The sequence below is a fragment of the Gymnoscopelus microlampas genome (genome assembly GCF_963454915.1).
Source record: "Gymnoscopelus microlampas genome assembly, chromosome: 7".
NCBI classification, from domain to species: Eukaryota; Metazoa; Chordata; class Actinopteri; order Myctophiformes; family Myctophidae; genus Gymnoscopelus; species Gymnoscopelus microlampas.
Window position 1 is genome coordinate 39,343,606 of NC_139944.1, and position 20,639 is coordinate 39,364,244.

Here is a 20,639-nt window from a genome sequence, read left to right on the forward strand (position 1 = left end):
TATGTATATGTGTCATTAGTTTTCCTGCCAATTAATAGCTGGGGCTGGGAGGGGAGGGGAGGGGGTGTGGAGGGGGGGTCAGGCGAGAATTTTCCACTTGACTGCTGTTGCTCCAGCATGGAGGCTTGGCACTGGCTCTGGAGCCACCACAGCTGCTGGAAGCCACAGCTATATACCTTTGGAGCACTCGCTGTAATTAGTTTACCTTGTAGCCATTATTACAAACCCCCCCCCCCCCCCCCAGCCCAAGCTACCCATCCATCCATCCATTCATCCATACACCCCAACCCCGCGACGGAAGTGGGAACCCCCTCGTCTCTCCTTCGCAAATACTGTAGGGGCCATCTTTACCCGTGGCCAGCACCGGCCCTGCCCCCCGATGATGGAGGTCAGTCAGATACAGTAGTTAATCATCAGATCACCTCCATAAGCAGTTCCTAATTAGAGTCCCTCTCAATACAATTTCAGCTTTCAGCTTTCAGTAATTAGCCCAGATCGGCCACTTCCTCTTGCCCGCCTTATTAGCTTGGGTTGCTCAGCGGTAGGTGAGAATCACACTGTCATTTGTCAGGGCTGCTTGGCCCCGCCCATCTTCCCCTCGCCCTCTCTCTCCACTGGGTGCCCCACACTGCCCATGCCACAAGGGGAGGGGGACGAAGTGTTGTCCAAATGGGGGTTTGATTGGGGAGGGGGGTAGTTAACCCCATTCAATCCGGGAACGCATCTGTGTCATTTTAAGATGTCTTTGCCTATTCAAAAATAGCAGATATACAAGCTCATAGCGCGGCACTTGTAGATCTGCTATTTTTGAAAATACCCCAAATCATTTGTATTTGGCCGTGGACCCCCATCTCAAAAATGTTCCAGGGACCCCCCAGAAGCAAAGATTTGAGTTAAAAATTCGCTTTACAATAAAAAAAAATAGCAGATCTACAAGCTCATAGCGCGCCCCTCTGTGCCGTGCTATGAGCTTGTAGATCTGCTATTTTTGAACAGCCCAAACAAATCTAAAATGACACAGATGCGTCTCTGAGGCAGAGAACCAGATGAGATGAGATGGAGGAGGTTCCATGAGGTAAAGAGAGAGGGAGGAGAGGATGGAGGAGGTACCATGAGAGAGAGAGAGAGAGAGAGAGAGGGAGGGAGGAGAGGATGAAGGATGGAGGAGGTACCATGAGAGAGAGAGAGAGGAAGGAGAGGATGGAGGAGGTACCATGAGAGAGAGAGAGAGGGAGGAGAGGATGAAGGATGGAAGGGGCTCCATACCACGAGGGTTGTCTTCCAAACATTTAGCAAAGCGTTTCACGGATCATCTCGGGGGTCGCCCGCAATTAGCGCTGTGATATGTATAGTCAATGAGGCATCCGAGACGCCGGGGTAATTAACTGACTAACCCAGCTCATGTCTGTCTGTTTCTGTGTTTGTTTACTCTACCCCTTCCCCCACCGATGTCCCTGACCCCTCCGCCCCCCCCTCCAGCTCAACCTGGTGTCCAGCGTCACCTTGTCCAAGACGGCCCCCCAGCCATCCCCGCCTCTGAGCCTGCCCCGGACCCCCACCACGCCCACGGCCCCCCTCACGCCGCTCTCCCAGACGCACTCCGTCATCACGGCCAACAGCATGCACAGCGTGGGCCCCATGCGACGACGCTACTCAGACAAGTACAACATGCCGATCTCTCCAGGTACATAGCACGCAAACATACTCACACAGGTGCACTTTTACACACTGACTCGCATACCACGAATACAATAAAAACCACAATGCGGACACGCCGTGTAAACATACAAACGCAGCAATGTTTTTCCCACAGTAATTGTGTTATTTAGCCACTACGGCTGATGACAGGCGTTGTTTTTCTTGTGTTAACACACTGCTTATTTATTTCCCTGCTGACAAAACTTTCCCCTTTTTCTCCCCCGTGTCTAGATATTGTTCAAAACAAAGAGTTTTACATGAACGCTGAAGTTAGACCTCCCTTCACGTACGCCTCGCTAATACGACAGGTAAGGGTTGCAGTGCTGCTCGTACCATGCGCAGCTTACAATGCATTTAATCTGTCACTTAAGGAATAGAGTCTTAATCTGCTTCACTGGGTCCTGTCGTAATGGGAATCACAGCAGATAAATATTCAGCGCGGACACAAACTACTTATTTCCGGGCTTTCTTCTCATCTCCTTCCTTGTTAAATTTCGAATACAATTTGGACGCGTGGCGGAAGATTAACCATCTGCAAATGAGTGCAAGAATGCGCACGGTATTCAAAAAACGCCCGCAGATGACAATTGCTTTTGATTAAGCATTACAGTGGCAGTGATTATTGTGAAATTCATTTCACACAACAGTAGGAATGAACCTGTTTTAAGATGGCCAGTCAATTATCGCCGGGCCACAGTAATCTGGGATCTCAGGAATTAATCTGAGCCAGCCATAATTGCTGCCCTGTAATCTGCCTGAAAAATGTTTTCGCTTGCCCTTCATTTACACCCACAAACGGAATATTCAAATCTGCTTATTTGAATGAGAAACAGAGTAGGGTCCCATACTACTCACGGAGTGAGGCGTAAGCATCTCACGGACAGTTGCTTTCCTGTTGCCTGTGTTTTGTCAAGAGAGCACGCAACAAACCGGAATGCCTCTCGTGAATTATTGATCTTTTTGTTGTTGTTGAAATGAGCAAAATGGTAACTGTTGTTTTCTGTCACTGTTATTCATCCAGGGGATCCTTGAATCTCCAGAGAGGCAGCTAACACTAAACGAAATCTACAACTGGTTCACACGAATGTTTGCATATTTCAGGCGCAACGCGGCAACGTGGAAGGTAATTATTCCTTCCTTGCATCTTCCTGGGCCTTTTTTTTAAACTGGTACAACAGGGAAACAGGGGCACCGTGTTGACATTGGGGGGGGGGGGGAGATTAAAAAGTGATAGCCAAGCATATCAATGTTCTAAAAGGGTCTTTACCCAATTCATAACTCTACATAACTCACTTCTTTCCAAAATGAACCGCCCTTTACATAAACACTGGAGCCTCGCAGCAAAACCATTGAAGGGAAAATGTGCATTCTTGTAAGAGGGGAGGAGAAAAACAAAGGACCATGCTAATAGTTGAGAGGATTGGGTTGTGGGTGGCATGGCTTTCACACAGCAGGGCTCTGCCAGTGACTCCTGGCTGAGCTCCACACTCTCAGACAGACAGACACACACACACACACACACACGCATGTGTGTGTGCACTGCACGCGCACGCACACGCACACACACACACACACACACACACACACACACACACACACACACACACACACACACACACACACACACACACACACACACACACACACACACACACTTTAAACAAGGAACACATTATTTTTCCTAACCAACACCAAACAGAAGGTTTTGTTTTCAAAGGGGAAAGGGAGAAAAATGAGGGAAATAGTGAATAAACACAAAGATGTAGAGACAGGAATGCAGCATCAAAGGCTGATAGAGAGAGGTAGAGAGAGAGAGAGAGGGAGAGAGAGAGACAGACACCCCCCCGGCTGTTCACAGGTCTTCCCTCAGCTCTCACACTGCCTGCACCACTGGTCGCTGACAGGCCTTCCATAGGGGCACATTGGAGTTATAAACATTGGATCCCACATCCCCACACACATACTGTACACACACACACACACACACACACACACACACACACACACACACACACACGCACATGCACACACCTTTTATATACACATGCTCTCAATATAGCCTTGGCATAGCAAAGGGATGATATATAAACAGGTCCACCCTCATGGCTCAGTGATCAGTGTATTTACAAAGGGCTGCCTGTATACTTTATAGAAAAGTATGACATAAGCCAACACAGTCACAGCAGAAAATAGTCCTCTCCTTTTTTTAGTTTTTGTTCAAAGTTATAATTGAAAGCGACAACCAACCTGACCAGACCAATTTTTTTCTCACCTTTCTTTTAGTTTTATGAAATATTGTTATTAGTTTCCGAGACCTTTAGTAGTCAGTTGGTCTGCGTCGGGTTGATCATTTATTGCAGCCCTGTGACCGATAAGCAAAGGGGCGTCATTAAAACAGGACCATGTCACCATGGAAACTGGGGAAATATTTACACAATGTTTTAGTCATTTGATACTTTTGAGTTCACTGCCAGTGCATTGCTGATCTTATTGTCGTAACGTCCAGGTTTTATCATGTGGCTGTCTAAATATTTTACTCCTTCTGAAATGAATTATTCACTTGTACATAGATGTTTTCTTTACTGTACTGATGATAGCTACCCTTTTCTCCCTCTTTCTCTCTTTGTGTTTATTTTTTTTATCTTTTATTTTATTTCACACCAACTGCAGAATGCAGTCCGGCATAATCTTAGTCTTCACAAGTGTTTTGTGCGAGTAGAAAACGTAAAAGGGGCTGTGTGGACTGTGGACGAACTAGAGTTCCAAAAGCGACGGCCACAGAAGATCAGCGGGTAGGTCGCTGGCCGCTGTCTCGGTGTTGATTGATGGAAGGAGGCTGGTGCTGCTCCATCTCATTGTCTGTGTCATAATGTCCAAAGTCCCTGCTTGCTTTGGCGTGATTCCTCTCCCCCCCCCTCTGCCCACCCCTCCTCCATTGCTTTCAGAAGGGCTTTTGGGTGACGCACCATAACCCCCACATTGGCTTGTGCTTATTTTCATTATGATCCTCACCCTCTCCCTACCTCCGTTGTTCCGTCTGTCTTGTCCCATCTTGTCTGATGGTGTGTTTGTGTGTGTGTGTGTGTGTGTGTCTCGTCTGTCTGTGTTTGTGTCCTCCTTTGTCCCGTTGATCACTGCATCTGCATCTGGCTGCATTCCCGCTGGTTTCGCTCTCCTCCCAGGGTGCAGTTCGCACCAACCTTTCCCTGCATAAGTGCTTTGTGAGAGTAGAGGATGAGTTTGGGTCCTTTTGGACCGTTGATGATGAGGAGTTTAAGCGCGGCCGCCACGTGCAGCGAGGCCGCCCTCGGAAATACCCCGCAGACGAGAACTATGACGAGCTGCTCGTACAGTAAGCACTTCCGCCCTCCCCAAACCCCGCCCTCTCTTCCAACACTCAACCCCCCCCAACCGCATGCTCTGCTGTGTTCTGTGTTCCCATCATGCCTTTGTGTTGAAAACCTCCATATATCACGCTTTCACCTGATCCGCCTCCTCCATCCACACCTGCTTCTGCTTTTTCCTGTATGATGTGAAGTGTCTGACATTGACTGTGTTGTGTGCTATTTGTCATGTGATAGAACTTCTATAACTGTTACTAGCCTTAATGGCCACATTAACGACACCAGTAAATGTATTTAGTCATTATATATAACGTTAAGAGTTAAGAGCATTGATTTTCTTTTATGAAATGTGATCCTGTAGGAATGTGCACCAGGAGAAATGTGAGTCGACATGTTGTAATGTAATTTCTTTGTCTGCAGAAGTCCAGCCTTAGTGAAGAACATTCAGACCAGCTTGGGCTATGGTCCAGCACTCTCTGCCGCCTTCCAGGTAAAAAAGAAAGACAAAAGTTTTTACCTTCAGCCCCCTCATTTCTCCCCACTGTGAAAGAAAGGCAGGAAATGATAATTGTCTCCACCTCGTATTATGCCTGGTCAAGTTATTCTCTTGTTTTTGTGGTTGGGTTGAGTTTGGGGGGCGGGAGGTGCAGATGTGCGTGCAAGGTGTGTGAGACTGGTAGACTGCAGAAAAGTGCTGACAGCTCTCTTCCGCTTTGCATTTAATGCTTTGGCACATTCTTTTCAGGCTTCGATGGCAGAAAACAACATACCTCTATACACTACTGCTTCCATTGGAAGTCCCACCCTCAACTCCCTGGCCAACGCCATCCGCGAGGAGATGAATGGAGCAATGGACCATGGATACAGCAACGGCAGTGACAGCAGCCCGGGACGCTCGCCCTTGCCAGCTATGTGAGTGGCACATACACACACACGCGCGCGTGCGTGCGTACACGCACACACACTCTCTTTCTCTCTCTCTCTCTCTCTCTCTCTCTCTCTACCTCCACCACTGTCTGTCTTAGAAGTAGAAAGAAAGCAAAGAGTTTCAGCCACACACAGTTTCAACCGTATTCCAAATAAAATAGTTTTTGGATGTGTGCGGTGAACAAAATAACTCCTTGAATTTCCATGCCCACCCAAAATGCCCCTAGAAATTACCCGAAGATATGTTGAAAAAGACACAGTGTCAAAAAGGCGGACAATAAATAAAGGGAGAGGGATGATATTGGAGTGGTTGTACGTAGGGTCACGGCCAGAGTTGTGGAAGGCCTCCCTGTAAGGAGAGGAAACTCCACCTTTCAGTGGCTTCCAGTCCCCCTCTGTTATTCCAACAGCAAGTTTATAAACTCTCCTTTATTGCAGTTCAAAAATGTGTCCTGCCGTCTGCCGCCAAATTGAATCCCACCACAATCACCACTTCCAATTTGTTAAAATATTTACAAAATGCCAGAACGCAAAAAGTGACAGAGCTGCTGTCGAAACACGAGCCGCAACACTTCTCTTTTTTTCCCCAAAAAAGCCCTCCAAGCCGTCGAAAAGAAAAAACAACACAAAAGCATAATTAGTCTGGAAGACATGATCCAAGATCCTCGTGTTAGGAAAGTTGTGGTCGCCCTGGAAACCGCAGCTCCCCCCCACCTCCCCGTTCACTTGTTGTATAGGAGTGTCTGCTAAGTTGTTTGAAGCCTAAAATAATATGGCGCGGGCCGCATCGCTTCCAGATGTCGGGGCAGACCACCGATGTGCAGTGAGGGGATGGGGGGGGCTCCTGAAATGTCTGAGCTAAAGGGGAAATTCTGCCTGAAAACAAAAAAAGGGAAGGTGCAGTAATGAGCTCCTGGCCAAATGGAGGAAAGTGCCATCCCTAATCACTGTGAACATAGCTCTGAGCATGGCTGTGGAACAGGAAAGGCTGAGACAGGATGGGTGTGCTGGCCCAGGGGCAGCCTGTTTCTCCTCTCTGCCCCTCTCTCTATCTGTAGGCTGATAGAGCCCCAAACTCTCTCTCGTGCACGTGTGCGCTTTTCACAACTGTGAGCATAAGCTTCATGCTAGTTCAAATCGTTTGTTTTCTTTTTCTTTTAAAACGGTCTCTTTTGTTTTATTTTTTCTGCACACTGTCGATTGTTAAATGTTGAACACTCAACATGGATGCAGGACAACTTTATTTAATGTTCAACACTGTGTTACCTTTAACCCACTGAAACTATTACGATTAGCTTGATGAGCTTAGCCTATATTCCACCTTTGTGGATGGAATATCTTGTAAACGATAATATACATGATTCACTACCAATTCAAACCTCTTAGGCTGTACCACATATACACAGTTCTACAAACAAGTTGATAGCCACCACTGTTGCACAGCCCGGTGAATGCAGTACGAGACATGTGTTTGCCACATGTCTCGCACTGCACATGCAGCTTGACACAACACAGCTTTTTAACACTGCAAGGAAACAAGAGTGTTTCTCTTTAACAGCCAGATGAGAAGAGGTACCCAGAGAAGGCTAATTACAAGCAGTGTGGAATCAGCATGCAGTTCAATAGCATAATAATAACAATTTCATGTTTGCCCTGCAGCCAGGGAGTCAGACCTGAGGCGATGGGACTTGTCGAGTTACTTTGATCTGAAAGCGATAGTAAAGCTGACTTTACTTTACCACGCCCCACCCCCCTCTCCTCCTCCTCCTCCTTTTTCATAATTTACACCAAAATATGTCAGCTCATTAGCATAGGAGCATCGCTCTTTCCATCACAATTGTTGCAAATCACACAAGACGTCCCGGCGTGAATAAATCAGACGCGCGGCTAGGCCCCCACACGAGAGGACGTGCCAGTTGTCCCTTGTTGTTGTTGTAAATGAGCCCGGTACCTCGCGCTGACATCGCTCTGACTCCCCGCTACAGCACGCTGGCACCGCAGGTTAGAGAACTGGAAGTCTCCTGCAGCTGCTCATAATGTTTTGTTTTTTTACCTCCTTTCTGCCTCAGCCAGGCCTTGTGCACCCGTCCCCCCCCCAATCCCACCCCACCCCACCCCGTGCGCTTTTATTCCTTGCTCTCTTTCTGTAATGAGAAATTTGGCAGATCTCATCTCGCTTCTTTTTTTCACCCGGGCTGCTGAGGGAGGGGAGGACTCATGTTTTTTCGCCTTGTTTACAAGTGACAGCGTTATTATTCTCATAAGGGCTCTGTTTCTTATCGCAGCGTTGTGCAGAGTTTGTGCGCAGTTTCCCTGCCAAGCGGCTTTTTCTTCCCCCTTATTGACACGCGCGCTTGAAAATATGCATTAATTCTGGAAGTTTAAAGCTGAGTACGTATGTACGCCCGGTGTCTGGTCGCAGTGTTTTTTTTTTTTTTTTCCCCGCTTGAAGTTGATTAATGATAGAAGCCGGCTCGGGGTCGTCCTCTGGAGACCCGCCTCGCAGGTTGTGCATGTTAACGAGTAGGAAGGGGGAACACACAGCGCGCCGCTGATCCACCGCCACCAGGAGGCTGACAACGGCTCGCTCGCTCGCTCTCCTCAGAGTCCATTCTCTCCTCGCCTCGTCTCACGTTGTTAATCTTCCTCATTTATCAATTCTAAGTGAATACCCCTGTTGTCGGTTGCCATGAAAAAAAAAAAGAAAGAAAAGAAAGAAAAGAAAACGAGCCCGCAGGTTTCCCAGGATTGGAATACCTCAAAAAGAAAAGGGTTGAAATTATCGGTCGGTGCCAGTGAGGGCCCCCACTCAAGAGTTTCATTAAAGCTAGACATTTGTTTTTGTGCACGTTGCCCTCCTTCTCTTCCTTTATGCACTGAATCAATACGTGTCGTCTGTGTCTTTTTGAATTGCTTCTTCATTTTTGTCTTCTTAGCGCAAAAAGGTTTAATAAGGTTCAAGATTACAGTAAGATTACTGTTACAACGGTCCTTTTGTCAGGGTCTTGATTTTCTGGTGCATCTCTTCTCCTCTCTCAGGCATCATCACATTAAGGAAGAACCACTGGACCCCGAAGACCACGAAGGGCCCCTCTCCTTGGTGACGACGGCCAATCACAGTCCAGACTTCGATCACCACAGAGATTACGATGTCGATGACCATGGCCACGATGACATGCTGTAAGGCTCGTCCAACCCTCCCCCAATCTCCCCCCTCTCCTCCCTCTCTCAAACCCCCTCGCCCCCAATCCCACCGCCCACCCCTGGCCTCAGAGACAGAGACAAGCCCGGGTCACCTGGGAGACAGCGTACTACAGCTCCGCAGATAAACACTGAGCTCTCAAATATCTTTGACTGACTTTTGTAGTGCCATTTACAATACATAGTGGAAAAACACACACACACAAACACACACAGAATATGAGAATACGTACCAGTTTGGGCGTAATTCTTTTGTTTTTCTTTCTACTTTTGATTTAAGTGAAATACAAAAAACAAAAAACTAAAAAACTAAAAGATAAAAACAGACCAGACTTTATTTGTACTTTACGATGGATTGGATGGACCTGTTTGGTACGGGAGGGGCATGCCCCTGGTCAGCCTTGGAGAATGGACAGGGACCTTCACTGTGCAGCCAGAAAGGACTGCATGCAGCCCACTCATCCACACTGAGCACGGACGGACTGCAGAGGGGTCAACTCTCTTCCCTCCTCTCTCGCTCTCTCTCGTTCACACACACACACACACACACACACACACACACACACACACACACACACACACACACACACACACACACACACACACACACACACACACACACACACACACACACTTCTGACCGCAAACTCAAGAGAGAGAGAGAGAGAGGGAGAGAGAATGACTGACATTTAATTTACACCGTGTGTGTGCATGTGCGAGCGAAAGTGAGCATGGACTTTTTTCGTTCACTGTCACTGCCTTCAACACTTTTCTTTTGGTTTGCTTCCAGCTAGGGTGGGAGGGATATTTTTGTTGTTTAGTTTCTATTTTGGTGTGTTTTATTTCAGGGGGACGAGGGGTTACAAAATACCAATTTGTATGTCTTGTTGTTCATTGCTGTTGTCGACGTTGCATTTTTTTTTGGTTATTGTTTATTATTTGTGTTTAAATTCTTTTAAACTGATCAGACCTCATGCCCATTGCTGTGGAGATTCTGTGGTCAGCACTTGATGATGAATGTTTGATTTCCTTTCATGTTGTTCCATGAATTACTTTGTTTCTCATATATATATATATATATATATATATATATTACACACACACACCTATACACGTGAAACAGAATGTCAAATACCAAGTAGTATTTTTCTGTCATTTATTCCACGTGCTTCAGAATATCACCCCCCCTGATGTGTAACCCCCCCATCCCCATCCCCACCCACCCCATCTCCCTCCAGCTCATGAAGTCCATTGGCGATGCACTACTCGTAATGAAGGCTCTCTCCACGCATCAATGAAGTTTAATTTAAGATGCGAATGAATGACAGAGAAATCATGCAGGTTATGATTTGTCCCTTATGAAATGATACTTTAAAACAGCCCCTCGCGACAGAGCGTGTTGAGCCGCAACACAATTTCTGATCACTTCCATGCTCCAGGTGATTGGGAGGGAGAATGAAAATGTCAGGTGTGCACTGCAAAGATAATGTTTTAGACCAACTAATTGTGATTCCTGAACACAACTGTCATTGTGAATCAGACGTGTCTGCTTTTCCATGCTGTAATTTCATCCATGGAGCCCATGCTTGAAGATAAACGTGCATTCCCTATATATTTTTTTTCCTTTTTTTTTACCACATGTGTGACTAGTTTCAGTGAGGATTAATAATTACGCATCAGATAGAATATTAATTTCCTTCATCTAGGGATAATCCCAAGACTTGCAATAAGCATAAACCTAAACATTGCACATTCCAGCATTTGACAGCCATTGTTAAGGGCCCAAACATGTATTATTATTATTATTATTATTATTATTATATGTATCATTGAAGAAATGTGGAGTGAGGGTCAATGCCACCCCAAAAATCAAGTAATAGTACAGTCAGCCCAATGTTGAACCAAGTGGAATTCACAATAGAATAGATTATTATGAAACTGAGTAGATTCATTTTTAAAAAATGAATCCATTTCTTCTAAGACTGCAACAAACCACTTTGCATTTTTTCCTTTTAATTTATTGTTAATATTATTTCAATGTTTTATTTGGCATTTTTAGTTTTGTTGTGTCTAATATCTTGTTCTGTGACTACCAAAGATAAACTACAAAGTCAAGACAGTCAATGTTCTCATTTCCATGCAATAGCAAGGTAAGGCCAAATAGTTCTCCTCCATGCTCTGATAAAGGATATGAAGGGATCTATTATGCGAAGTATCAGTCTCAGCTGTCAAGCCAATGGCAGAATAGAATAGATTAGAGGAAATGTTCTTCAAACTGGTGTTTAAATCACATTTTGTTTTTACAAACCAAAGGAAGGGGGTGTCTTGAACAGTACAACTGCAGTGACTTTGGCAGCGACCAAAACTGAAATGGGAGGCGCAGAGATAGTCTGACTAACATTATGACCAAATTAGGGGATCTTTGATTTTGTGCCAATAAATGGAGAAAAAGGGAGATGGTGGTCAGGAACAGATTTCTGTGCAACATTAAGGGTTTGTAGATAATGTTGTGATGCTGATTCAGCAGAAGACAGTAACGCTTTGCAGGAGAACAATGTGAAAAGGATTCTATACTTCAACTGGACCACACAATGATTCAATGCTCTCTCTCTCTCTCTCTCTCTCTCTCTCTCTCTCATATTTTGTTTTGTTCCGTTTTTTTTATCAATTTGTATGCTTTTCAAATGATTGTATGCCACTTTGTAGGGGTTCTGCTATCTCGATGGGACTCCACTGTTCTTTGTCGACATGGCAAGGCTTTTGTGATTGTGTTTTAGTTTCTGTCAACGTAATACTTTTTTATATTAAAAAACACTCCTGTCAACTAAATAAGCTGGGTACAAGGTACTTCATGTTGTTCATTATTTTTTGTTTTGTTTTCCCTACAAGTTTGCCATGCATTCTTTTATGAAAGCAATGGGTAATCTGTGGTTTCCAGAAGATGTATTTTAAAGTCCAGGCAGCTGTGGGATGGGTCAGTGACAGCCGGGGTTGGGCCGTGAGAACGGGACGTGCAGCCCATCCACAAAACCCCTGACTGGTTTTGTCTTGGTTTTCAAAAACGGGGGGCAAAAGAGCTGGTAGATTAGGACATTCTCAGCATGTGTAGCTTGACATTACTAAAGATAACAGCATGAGAAAAAAAAAACCTTTGTACGCATACCTCAGTTCAAACCTATAGGGAATGATTCAATTAAACGAGAGACGGAAAAGAAAACAAACATTTCACTCAGTTGCACTTAGTTGTATGTCTTGCATGTGTAGTCTGAAATTGTAGAGAGAGAAAACATATTTAAAAAAATACTAAAAAATATGGAAATTACATTAATTTGTTTATCTTGAGGGTTTCAACTTTTTTTTTTTTGCAAAGCCAATCCAAACCTCAGGCCTTTGTGTTCGTTAAGGATCTCACCCAGCTTTATGTGCCACCGTTCACTTAAGTCAGTCTACTCTCTGATGTGCTGGTGGGTTGTTTTGAGGGCTTTCCTATAATAGGTTGTACATAATGTCAGCATCGTCCTTTTTTTCTCTCCTGTCCTTCAGTTTACTTGTTTCTTTTCAAAGATCATAACAAAAATGAAAAAATACATTTGTGTTGTTCTGTTTGCTTTCTCGCAACTGCTTTGTATTAACGATGAAATAGCTATGAGAAAACTGCTGTATGTATTGGAATAGCAAACTGTGCTGCAAATGTATTTTATTTAGTAATCCTTGCTTTAAAAAAAAAACAGTCATCCATGCAGACGTCTGGGCGAGCTGGGCTGGGGGGGTGGTAGTTGTGTTGGTGGGGCTGGGGATTATCCCCAATTCGGGATTTTAAACTGTAATATAGAATAAGACAGACTTTTCTCTGTTATTGACCTAAGCATTTTGTACAGTTTTCTTTTCCCTCTTTGTGTTAATGCTGTTTTTTTGATACTTCGTTTTGATGGTCCAACCACTGCCTTCTGTGGCCGTACAGTATGTTAAGAGTTACTGCTCCAAGAGAAGGGCAGGTATATTTCCTCCATGAGACGGAGAGATATCTTCTTGCATGACTAATTCCAGGGTCACAGTGATGGGGATTGTATGGTTAAAGTGGTCAGTAATAATATATGGGTGTATCAATCTAATGATATTTTATATGAAATTAATAGGAAAAAAGAAGTAAAATATGCAGTGCCAAGATGTAAAGAATATATACTGTTTTTCTTTTTCTTTTCTTTTGGGGTGTGGGGGAGGGGGTTGTAGGGGTTTGAGAAAATTTCATTCGCACTTACTCGTATCAAAGATACAGTACATGTACCCTTCATCCTTGTCATTGTGACACCACAGGTCAAATACACACCACATTTAAAATTTGGGCATCAAAATATCTATATTTTTATCTCCACGAGTTGGAAGTTGGATTATTTTTAAAAATGAGTAAAACCAAGCACACAGCAGGTATAGACAACTTAAGTCGGGCGCAGGTTATGGGATCACATGCATTGAGTCTGTGCTCAGTGTAGATGCCAAAAATGGCTTTTCAGTTGACATCGCGACCACAGGCTCTGTGGCGTCACGTTCCTCACACATGACACCCCCACCAAGACTCAACCAACACACGTTTACTACGGTTTCATCCATCATCACCATCACCCCACTGTCAGCCACAAACCATTCCTTCCGTCCCCTTCCTTCTGTCACTCACATCGCCTGTGGGATTCTGTTTTACAGACAAAGGTGGCAAGTCCACGAGCGCTCGCGGTGCTCTCATCCTGCCTTTTAGCTTGGTCGAGCTAAACTCTTTGTTGACCAATGTATTCTGTAGATCTTTTCACCATCTTTTTCTTTGTCCTGTTCTTGTTTTTTAGAGAGAGAAATATTGCTCATCACTTCTGTGGGTCTGTATCTCCTTCATCGTCCCTCATCTGTCTGATTGCAGACCACTCTGTTGTAGTCAGTGGCGATGGCTGACGTGAGCATTCTATACATGCAATAAAATGCTGGTTGTTCAGATTCTTTCTCCACCGAGTCTGTCGTCATCTGTTTTTGGAGGCAGTAGCCTGCAGACAAAAGCACACTCTAAGCAAGTCAGATGAGGAATGCTACGTTTTTCTAAACATAGACTCAAAGATCCTTGACCTATATCTGTGAAATAAGCTATAAATACAGGTGCCTCAACTTTACCTCAGTGTAAACAATCATTACCAGTGCAATCAAACTGTTTATTGCCTCAAAATGCATGTTAAACTCCTGTTTAACAATCACATTGCCCACAGTCAATATATATTAAAAGCTCACACACAGAAAAAATTACCCCCCTTACGGTACAGTACACAAATATGGATTGGGTATTTAGAGTTTCTCTATAGTATTATGTTGCTATTGTAATGTTTTTAGGAGGTGAACTGTAGAAATAGTTGAGGAATCACTGTTTGTCATCTCCTGCAGAACTCAATAGCCCACTATCATGCCAGCTTCAACGTTAAATTATCTTGTAATTAAAAAGAGACAGTTAAACTGTCTTTTTCCCAACAGCAATTTAGGTAACTGCGTTTGATAAGCTATAAATTGTAAATGCATTAAAAATCCAGAAATATTAGCGATATGGATTTCTTGATGGGAACTAATGCTGATGACCAAGTCTTGCATTTTTATGACAGAGGCACAGGTCATGTTGGCCACTAAACAGGAGACAGAGATCAACTCTAAGCACTTTTAATCTTGTGAAACAAGCAATTACAAATAGTTGCATTGATTCGTTAAAAAGCTTTGGGTGACATAAATCGTTTCTCCCTCAGCTTATTGCACCAATACATAAATGTCACGTATATTATTAATTAAGAGCTTTGAAAGACAAGATTTAATGGGGACAATTTCAAATTGTGACCAATCTTTTTAGCAGGCAGTATATCCCCCTGCGTGTGAGATTATGCATTTCTGTGTTGTTTTCACTATGCCTACTGTATGATCAGAAACTGCAGGAAACAACAATGAGGCCCTGTGAGGGAAGATCCCAGTGTTTTCAGTTCATATGAAATTCATTTGGGTGGACGCTGTTTTCAGTATATAGAACTAATCAATTATTGTCTCTAGAGATTATTTATTTTTTCGCCACACTATGTTTTCGTGTGTGTGTGTGTGTGTGTGTGTGTGTGTGTGTGTGTGTGTGTGTGTGTGTCTGAGCAGCTAATCTCTGGCACCGTTGGACCGATCGGTGTGAAACTTTACACGCACACTCCCTGGAAGCCAGAGCAGAACCTCAAATTTTTCACATCAGCCTGTTATAGCGCTACCAGGAGGCCGATTTAACAAAACCTTATTTTTTATATTACTCCTACAGATTTTGTCCAAACATCACACTAGTCGGTACACATTATCTCTAAAGTCATGTGATCAAGACAAACCTGTCAGATATTTCATATTACATCCTGATTGGCTAAGAAAGAAAGTTTTGGCCTATAACTCTATAGGTCATACAATCAAATTGATTTTCCCTTGGATTCCTTGGATCATTACGCAGCTCCCCAAATAAGCCACACCCATTTCCACGAGACAAGTTTTCAGCCATGTTACATTTCTTTTGCAAAACACACATTTTGCTACTACTCCTACCGATTTTCGCTGTTCCGTGCACATGGTAATGGTCAATGGCTGTGTAACCCTAACCTTAGTGGGGGAACATAGAACCCGGGGAAATGTGATGGGTCATTCCAACGTCCCCCCATGTCCATTGCCGCATTGACAATGCATTGTGCGTTGTGAGTTAAATATTTCCAAAACTACAAATCTCAAGCATGTATGTCCACGGTAAGGTGGAATTTTGAAAGTGTGAATGGAGTTTCTCTGTGAAAGTTTTTTTGAGTTTTTTTTTAGGTGTCAAAATCCTCCATCGACCTCCATTATACATTTCTGAACTTTTAAAGGAGTATATTTCTAAAACTATGAAACATTTCAAAGATTCATTTTCAGGCAAACATGTCCACAGTAAGATGAACATTTTAAAGTATGAATGGGGTTACTAGATGTAAGTATGTAGGATTAGTAGCCTGCCAAAGTTTGTACTTAAATGTCCATTGCCGCATTGACAATGCATGGGACGCTTAAAGTTAAATATCTCCAAAACTACAAATGATTTCAAAGAAAAAATCTCAAGCATGCATGTCCACAGTAAGGTGGAATTTTTGAACTTTGATTGGAGTTTCTAGGTGAAAGTGTTTTTTTGAGGTCCCAAAACCTTCCATCCGCCTCCATTATACATTTCTGAACTTTTAAAGGAGTACAATTCTAAAACTATGCAACATTTCAAAGATTCTTTTTCAGGCAAACATGTCCACAGTAAGATGAACATTTTAAAGTATGAATGAGGTTACTAGACGTAAGTATGTAGTTGTAAGCCTGCCTTTAAATGTCCATTGCCGCATTAACAATGCATGGGGCGCTTAAAGTTAAATATCTCCAAAACTACAAATGATTTCAAAGAAAAAATCTCAAACATGCATGTCCACAGTAAGGTGGAATTTTTGAACTGTGAATGGAGTTTTTAGGTGAAAGTGTTTTTTTGAGGTCCCCCTAACCTTCCATCCGCCTCCATTATAAATCTCTGAACTTTTAAAGGAGTACAATTCTAAAACTCTGCAACATTTCAAAGATTCCTTTTCAGGCAAACATGTCCACAGTCAGATGAACATTTTAAAGTATGAATGAGGTTACTAGGCGTAAGGATGTAGTTGTAAGCCTGCCTTTAAATGTCCATTGACGCATTAACAAAATCGTCCCCCCAAAAACCTGTTAGGAGTACGTTTCAGGCAATTTAGAGTTGATTGGTAGTACTTTTTAGTGACTTTTTTTTTTGGTCCCTAACATTCATTGAGCTTTGGACTTAGTAAAAAAAAAATCACCATTATGTCACTACCGAAACGAAAGTTTGTCACTACCGAAACGAAAGTTAAATCCGAAAAAATCACTAAGTGTGGAGGCCAAAATCGTCCCCCCAAAAACCTGTTAGGAGTACGTTTCAGTCAATTTAGAGTTGATTGGTAGTACTTTGTAGTGACTTCTTTTTTTGGTCCCTAACATTCATCGAGCTCTGGACTTAGTAAATTTATTTTTTCACCATTTTGTCACTACCGAAACGAAAGTTTGTCACTACCGAAACGAAAGTTAAATCCGAAAAAATCACTACTGTAAGTGTGGAGGCCAAAATCGTCCCCCCAAAAACCTCTTAGGAGTACGTTTCAGGCAATTTAGAGTTGATTGGTAGTACTTTGTAGTGACTTTTTTTTGGTCCCTAACATTCATCGAGCTCTGGACTTAGTAATTTTTTTTTCACCATTGTGTCACTACCGAAACGAAAGTTTGTCACTACCGAAACGAAAGTTAAATCCGAAAAAATCACTAAGTCACTAAGTCCCTAACATTCATCGAGCTCTGGACTTAGTAAACATTTTTTCACCATTGTGTCACTACGGAAACGAAAGTTTGTCACTACCGAAACGAAAGTTAAATCCGAAAAAATCACTAAGTGTGGAGGCCAAAATCGTCCCCCCAAAAACCAGTAGTGACACCATTGTGTCACTACCGAAACGGAAAAAAAATTACTAAGTCCAGAGCTCGATGAATGTTAGGGACCAAAAAAAAAGTCACTACCAATCAACTTTAAATTGCCTGAAACGTACTCCTAACAGGTTTTTGGGGGAACAATTTTTTTTTCGTTTCGGTAGTGACACCATTGTGTCACTACCGAAACGGGAAAAAAATGACTAAGTCCAGAGCTCGATGAATGTTAAGGACCAAAAAAAAAGTCACTACCAATCAACTTTAAATTGCTTGAAACGTACTCCTAACAGGTTTTTGGGGGAACATTTTTGGTAACGCTTTACAATAATGACCCGTTATAAAGCATTTATAAACATTTATAAGTAGTTTGTAAACTATTAACAAATCATTAACAACCTGTTTGTTGACATTCGTAAATGATTACTAAAACCTTTATAACTACAGTTACAAATCATTTGTAAAGTATTAGTAAGTAGTGAACTATTCATGAATAAGCCATTTATATACATCTGTAAAAGATTATTAAATCATTTGTAACGACCCATTCTAAAGTATTTATAAACGTTTATAAGCAGTTTGTAGACTATTAACAAATCATTAACAACCTGTTTATTGACATTCGTAAATGATTACTAAAACCTTTATAACTACGGTTACAAATCATCTATAAAGGTATTAGTAACTATTCATGAATAATCCATGTATAATACATCTGTAAATGATTATTAAATCATTTGTAACTGATGTTACATAATATATACAAGCTATTGGTAGCTTGTTCATGTTTAACATATGCTTTGTTAAACCTTCCTAAAGTATCTATAAATCCTTAGTACATGTTATTATGTGCCCTATAGTAAAGTGAAGACAGTTCATCATTTACAACTGTCTGTTAATGTGTTTGTTCATGTTTAACATGCTTTGTAAAACATTCCTAAAATATCTATAAATCCTTTGTACATGTTATTATGTGCCCTACAGTAAAGTGAAGACAGTTCATCATTTATGACTGTCTGTTAATGTGGACTTTCTCCTTACCTGTTGCAAACTACCTGGCTTTCATGAATGCAGACACCAAACAATTACTAGAATTATCATTCATGTTAAGCAAATGATGCGTAAGACATTCGTAAAGAGTAAACCATTTGTGGTGTTAGGGACCAAAAAAGTCACTACAAAGTACTACCAATCAACTCTAAATTGCTTGAAACGTACTCCTAACAGGTTTTTGGGGGGACGATTTTGGCCTCCACACTTAGTGATTATTTCGGATTTAACTTTCGTTTCGGTGGTGACCAACTTTCGTTTCGGTAGTTTGATTACAAAATGTAAGTTGTGTAAAAAATAATCTGACTATACTAAGTTGTTATTTGTTTGTTTAAGTCAGGCTATACTCTACTCAGAGTCATAAGTTTACAAAATGTACTAAAGTACAGTGAACGTCTGTGCGGTTTGTCTTCATCACTGAAAATAACGTACATGTAAACTGATGTCATGTGCAGTTGGGGTGAAGAAACACAACCATTTCACTCCTAATAATACCTATTTGATTTGACATCCTGACTTGCTGCTGTAGCTGAGGCTTGAACCTGTTACCTGCGGCTCACTAGTCAGTGACTCTATCCATTCACCTAAAGCTGTTTCCTTGGAACCTGTTACCTGCGGCTCACTAGTCAGTGACTCTATCCATTCACCTACAGCTGTTTCCTTGGAATCTGCGGTTCTGAAACGTTTTGTTGTCAACCCCCCAAATTGACATGTATTTGGGCAGTGGACCCCAATGTGAAAAGATGTAGTGTCAGGGCCCCCCATGAAAAAGATTTATATTTATGCTGTAACACATTTTTTTAAAGTTATTTGTCTTGTTTGTTGTTCAAGTCAAAGCACCAGGAAGGCTGTACTTGTCAGCCATCTGTTAGCTCAATGGGTTGAGACGCAGTATTCATGATCCAGAGGCCATGAGTTCAAATCCCATTGATGTCTTTCCTATGATTCTTTCCTTTGCAGACTGGCTTCCAGAAGATCAACTGAAAACTACCAGGAAGGCTATATTTGTCATCTAACTGTTAGCTCAATGGGTTGAGACGCAGTATACATGATCCAGAGGCCATGAGTTCAAATCCCATTGATGTCTTTCCTATGATTCTTTCCTTTGCAGACTGGCTTCCAGAAGATCAACTGAAAACGACCAGGAAGGCTGTACTTGTCAGCCATCTGTTAGCTCAATGGGTTGAGACGCAGTATTCATGATCCAGAGGCCATGAGTTCAAATCCCATTGATGCTTTCCTATGATTCTTTCCTTTGCAGACTGGCTTCCAGAAGATCAACTGAAAACTACCAGGAAGGCTGTACTTGTCAGCCATCTGTTAGCTCAATGGGTTGAGACGCAGTATTCAAGATCCAGAGGCCATGAGTTCAAATCCCATTGATGTCTTTCCTATGATTCTTTCCTTTGCAGACTGGCTTCCAGAAGATCAACTGAAAACTACCAGGAAGGCTGTACTTGTCAGCCATCTGTTAACTCAATGGGTTGAGACGCAGTATACATGATCCAGAGGCCATGAGTTCAAATCCCACTGGTGTCTTTACTGTGATGCTTCCCTTTGCAGACTAACTTCTAGAAAAACAAGTTAAAACCACCAGAAAACCTGTAACTCTCAGCCAACAGCATAGCTCAACTGGTAGAGCGTCTGTCCAATAACATGACTTGACTTGAGTGGGTTCGATTCCCACTCGAGTCAAGTGTCCCCGGTAACTTGGGGCAACGGATAAATTGACTGATATCCTTAGTGATGCTTCCCTTTGCAGACTAACTTCTAGAAAAAACAAGTTAAAACCACCAGGAAACCTGTAACTCTCAGCCAACAGCATAGCTCAACTGGTAGAGCGTCTGTCCAATAACATGACTTGACTTGACTTGAGTGGGTTCGATTCCCACTTGAGTC

The 20,639-nt window shown here is 42.6% G+C and overlaps 1 protein-coding gene across 11 annotated transcripts in view; it reads left to right on the forward strand.

Moving 5' to 3' along the window:
* Nucleotides 1-14,159, forward strand: part of foxp1b (forkhead box P1b) — a 183,801-nt gene extending 169,642 nt beyond the window's left edge. For 10 of the 11 annotated variants that reach the window (XM_084061317.1, XM_084061321.1, XM_084061312.1 and 7 more), the window contains 7 exons: nucleotides 1,480-1,684; nucleotides 1,930-2,006; nucleotides 2,720-2,821; nucleotides 4,369-4,490; nucleotides 5,463-5,532; nucleotides 5,788-5,954; nucleotides 9,009-14,159. In XM_084061317.1, the coding sequence (XP_083917443.1) occupies nucleotides 1,480-1,684; nucleotides 1,930-2,006; nucleotides 2,720-2,821; nucleotides 4,369-4,490; nucleotides 5,463-5,532; nucleotides 5,788-5,954; nucleotides 9,009-9,153 (888 nt within the window). In that variant the 3' untranslated portion in view covers nucleotides 9,154-14,159. The remainder of the gene's footprint in view (nucleotides 1-1,479; nucleotides 1,685-1,929; nucleotides 2,007-2,719; nucleotides 2,822-4,368; nucleotides 4,491-5,462; nucleotides 5,533-5,787; nucleotides 5,955-9,008) is intronic. The other variant, XM_084061318.1, reaches the window with a different exon arrangement.
* Nucleotides 14,160-20,639: the final 6,480 nt, after the last annotated feature.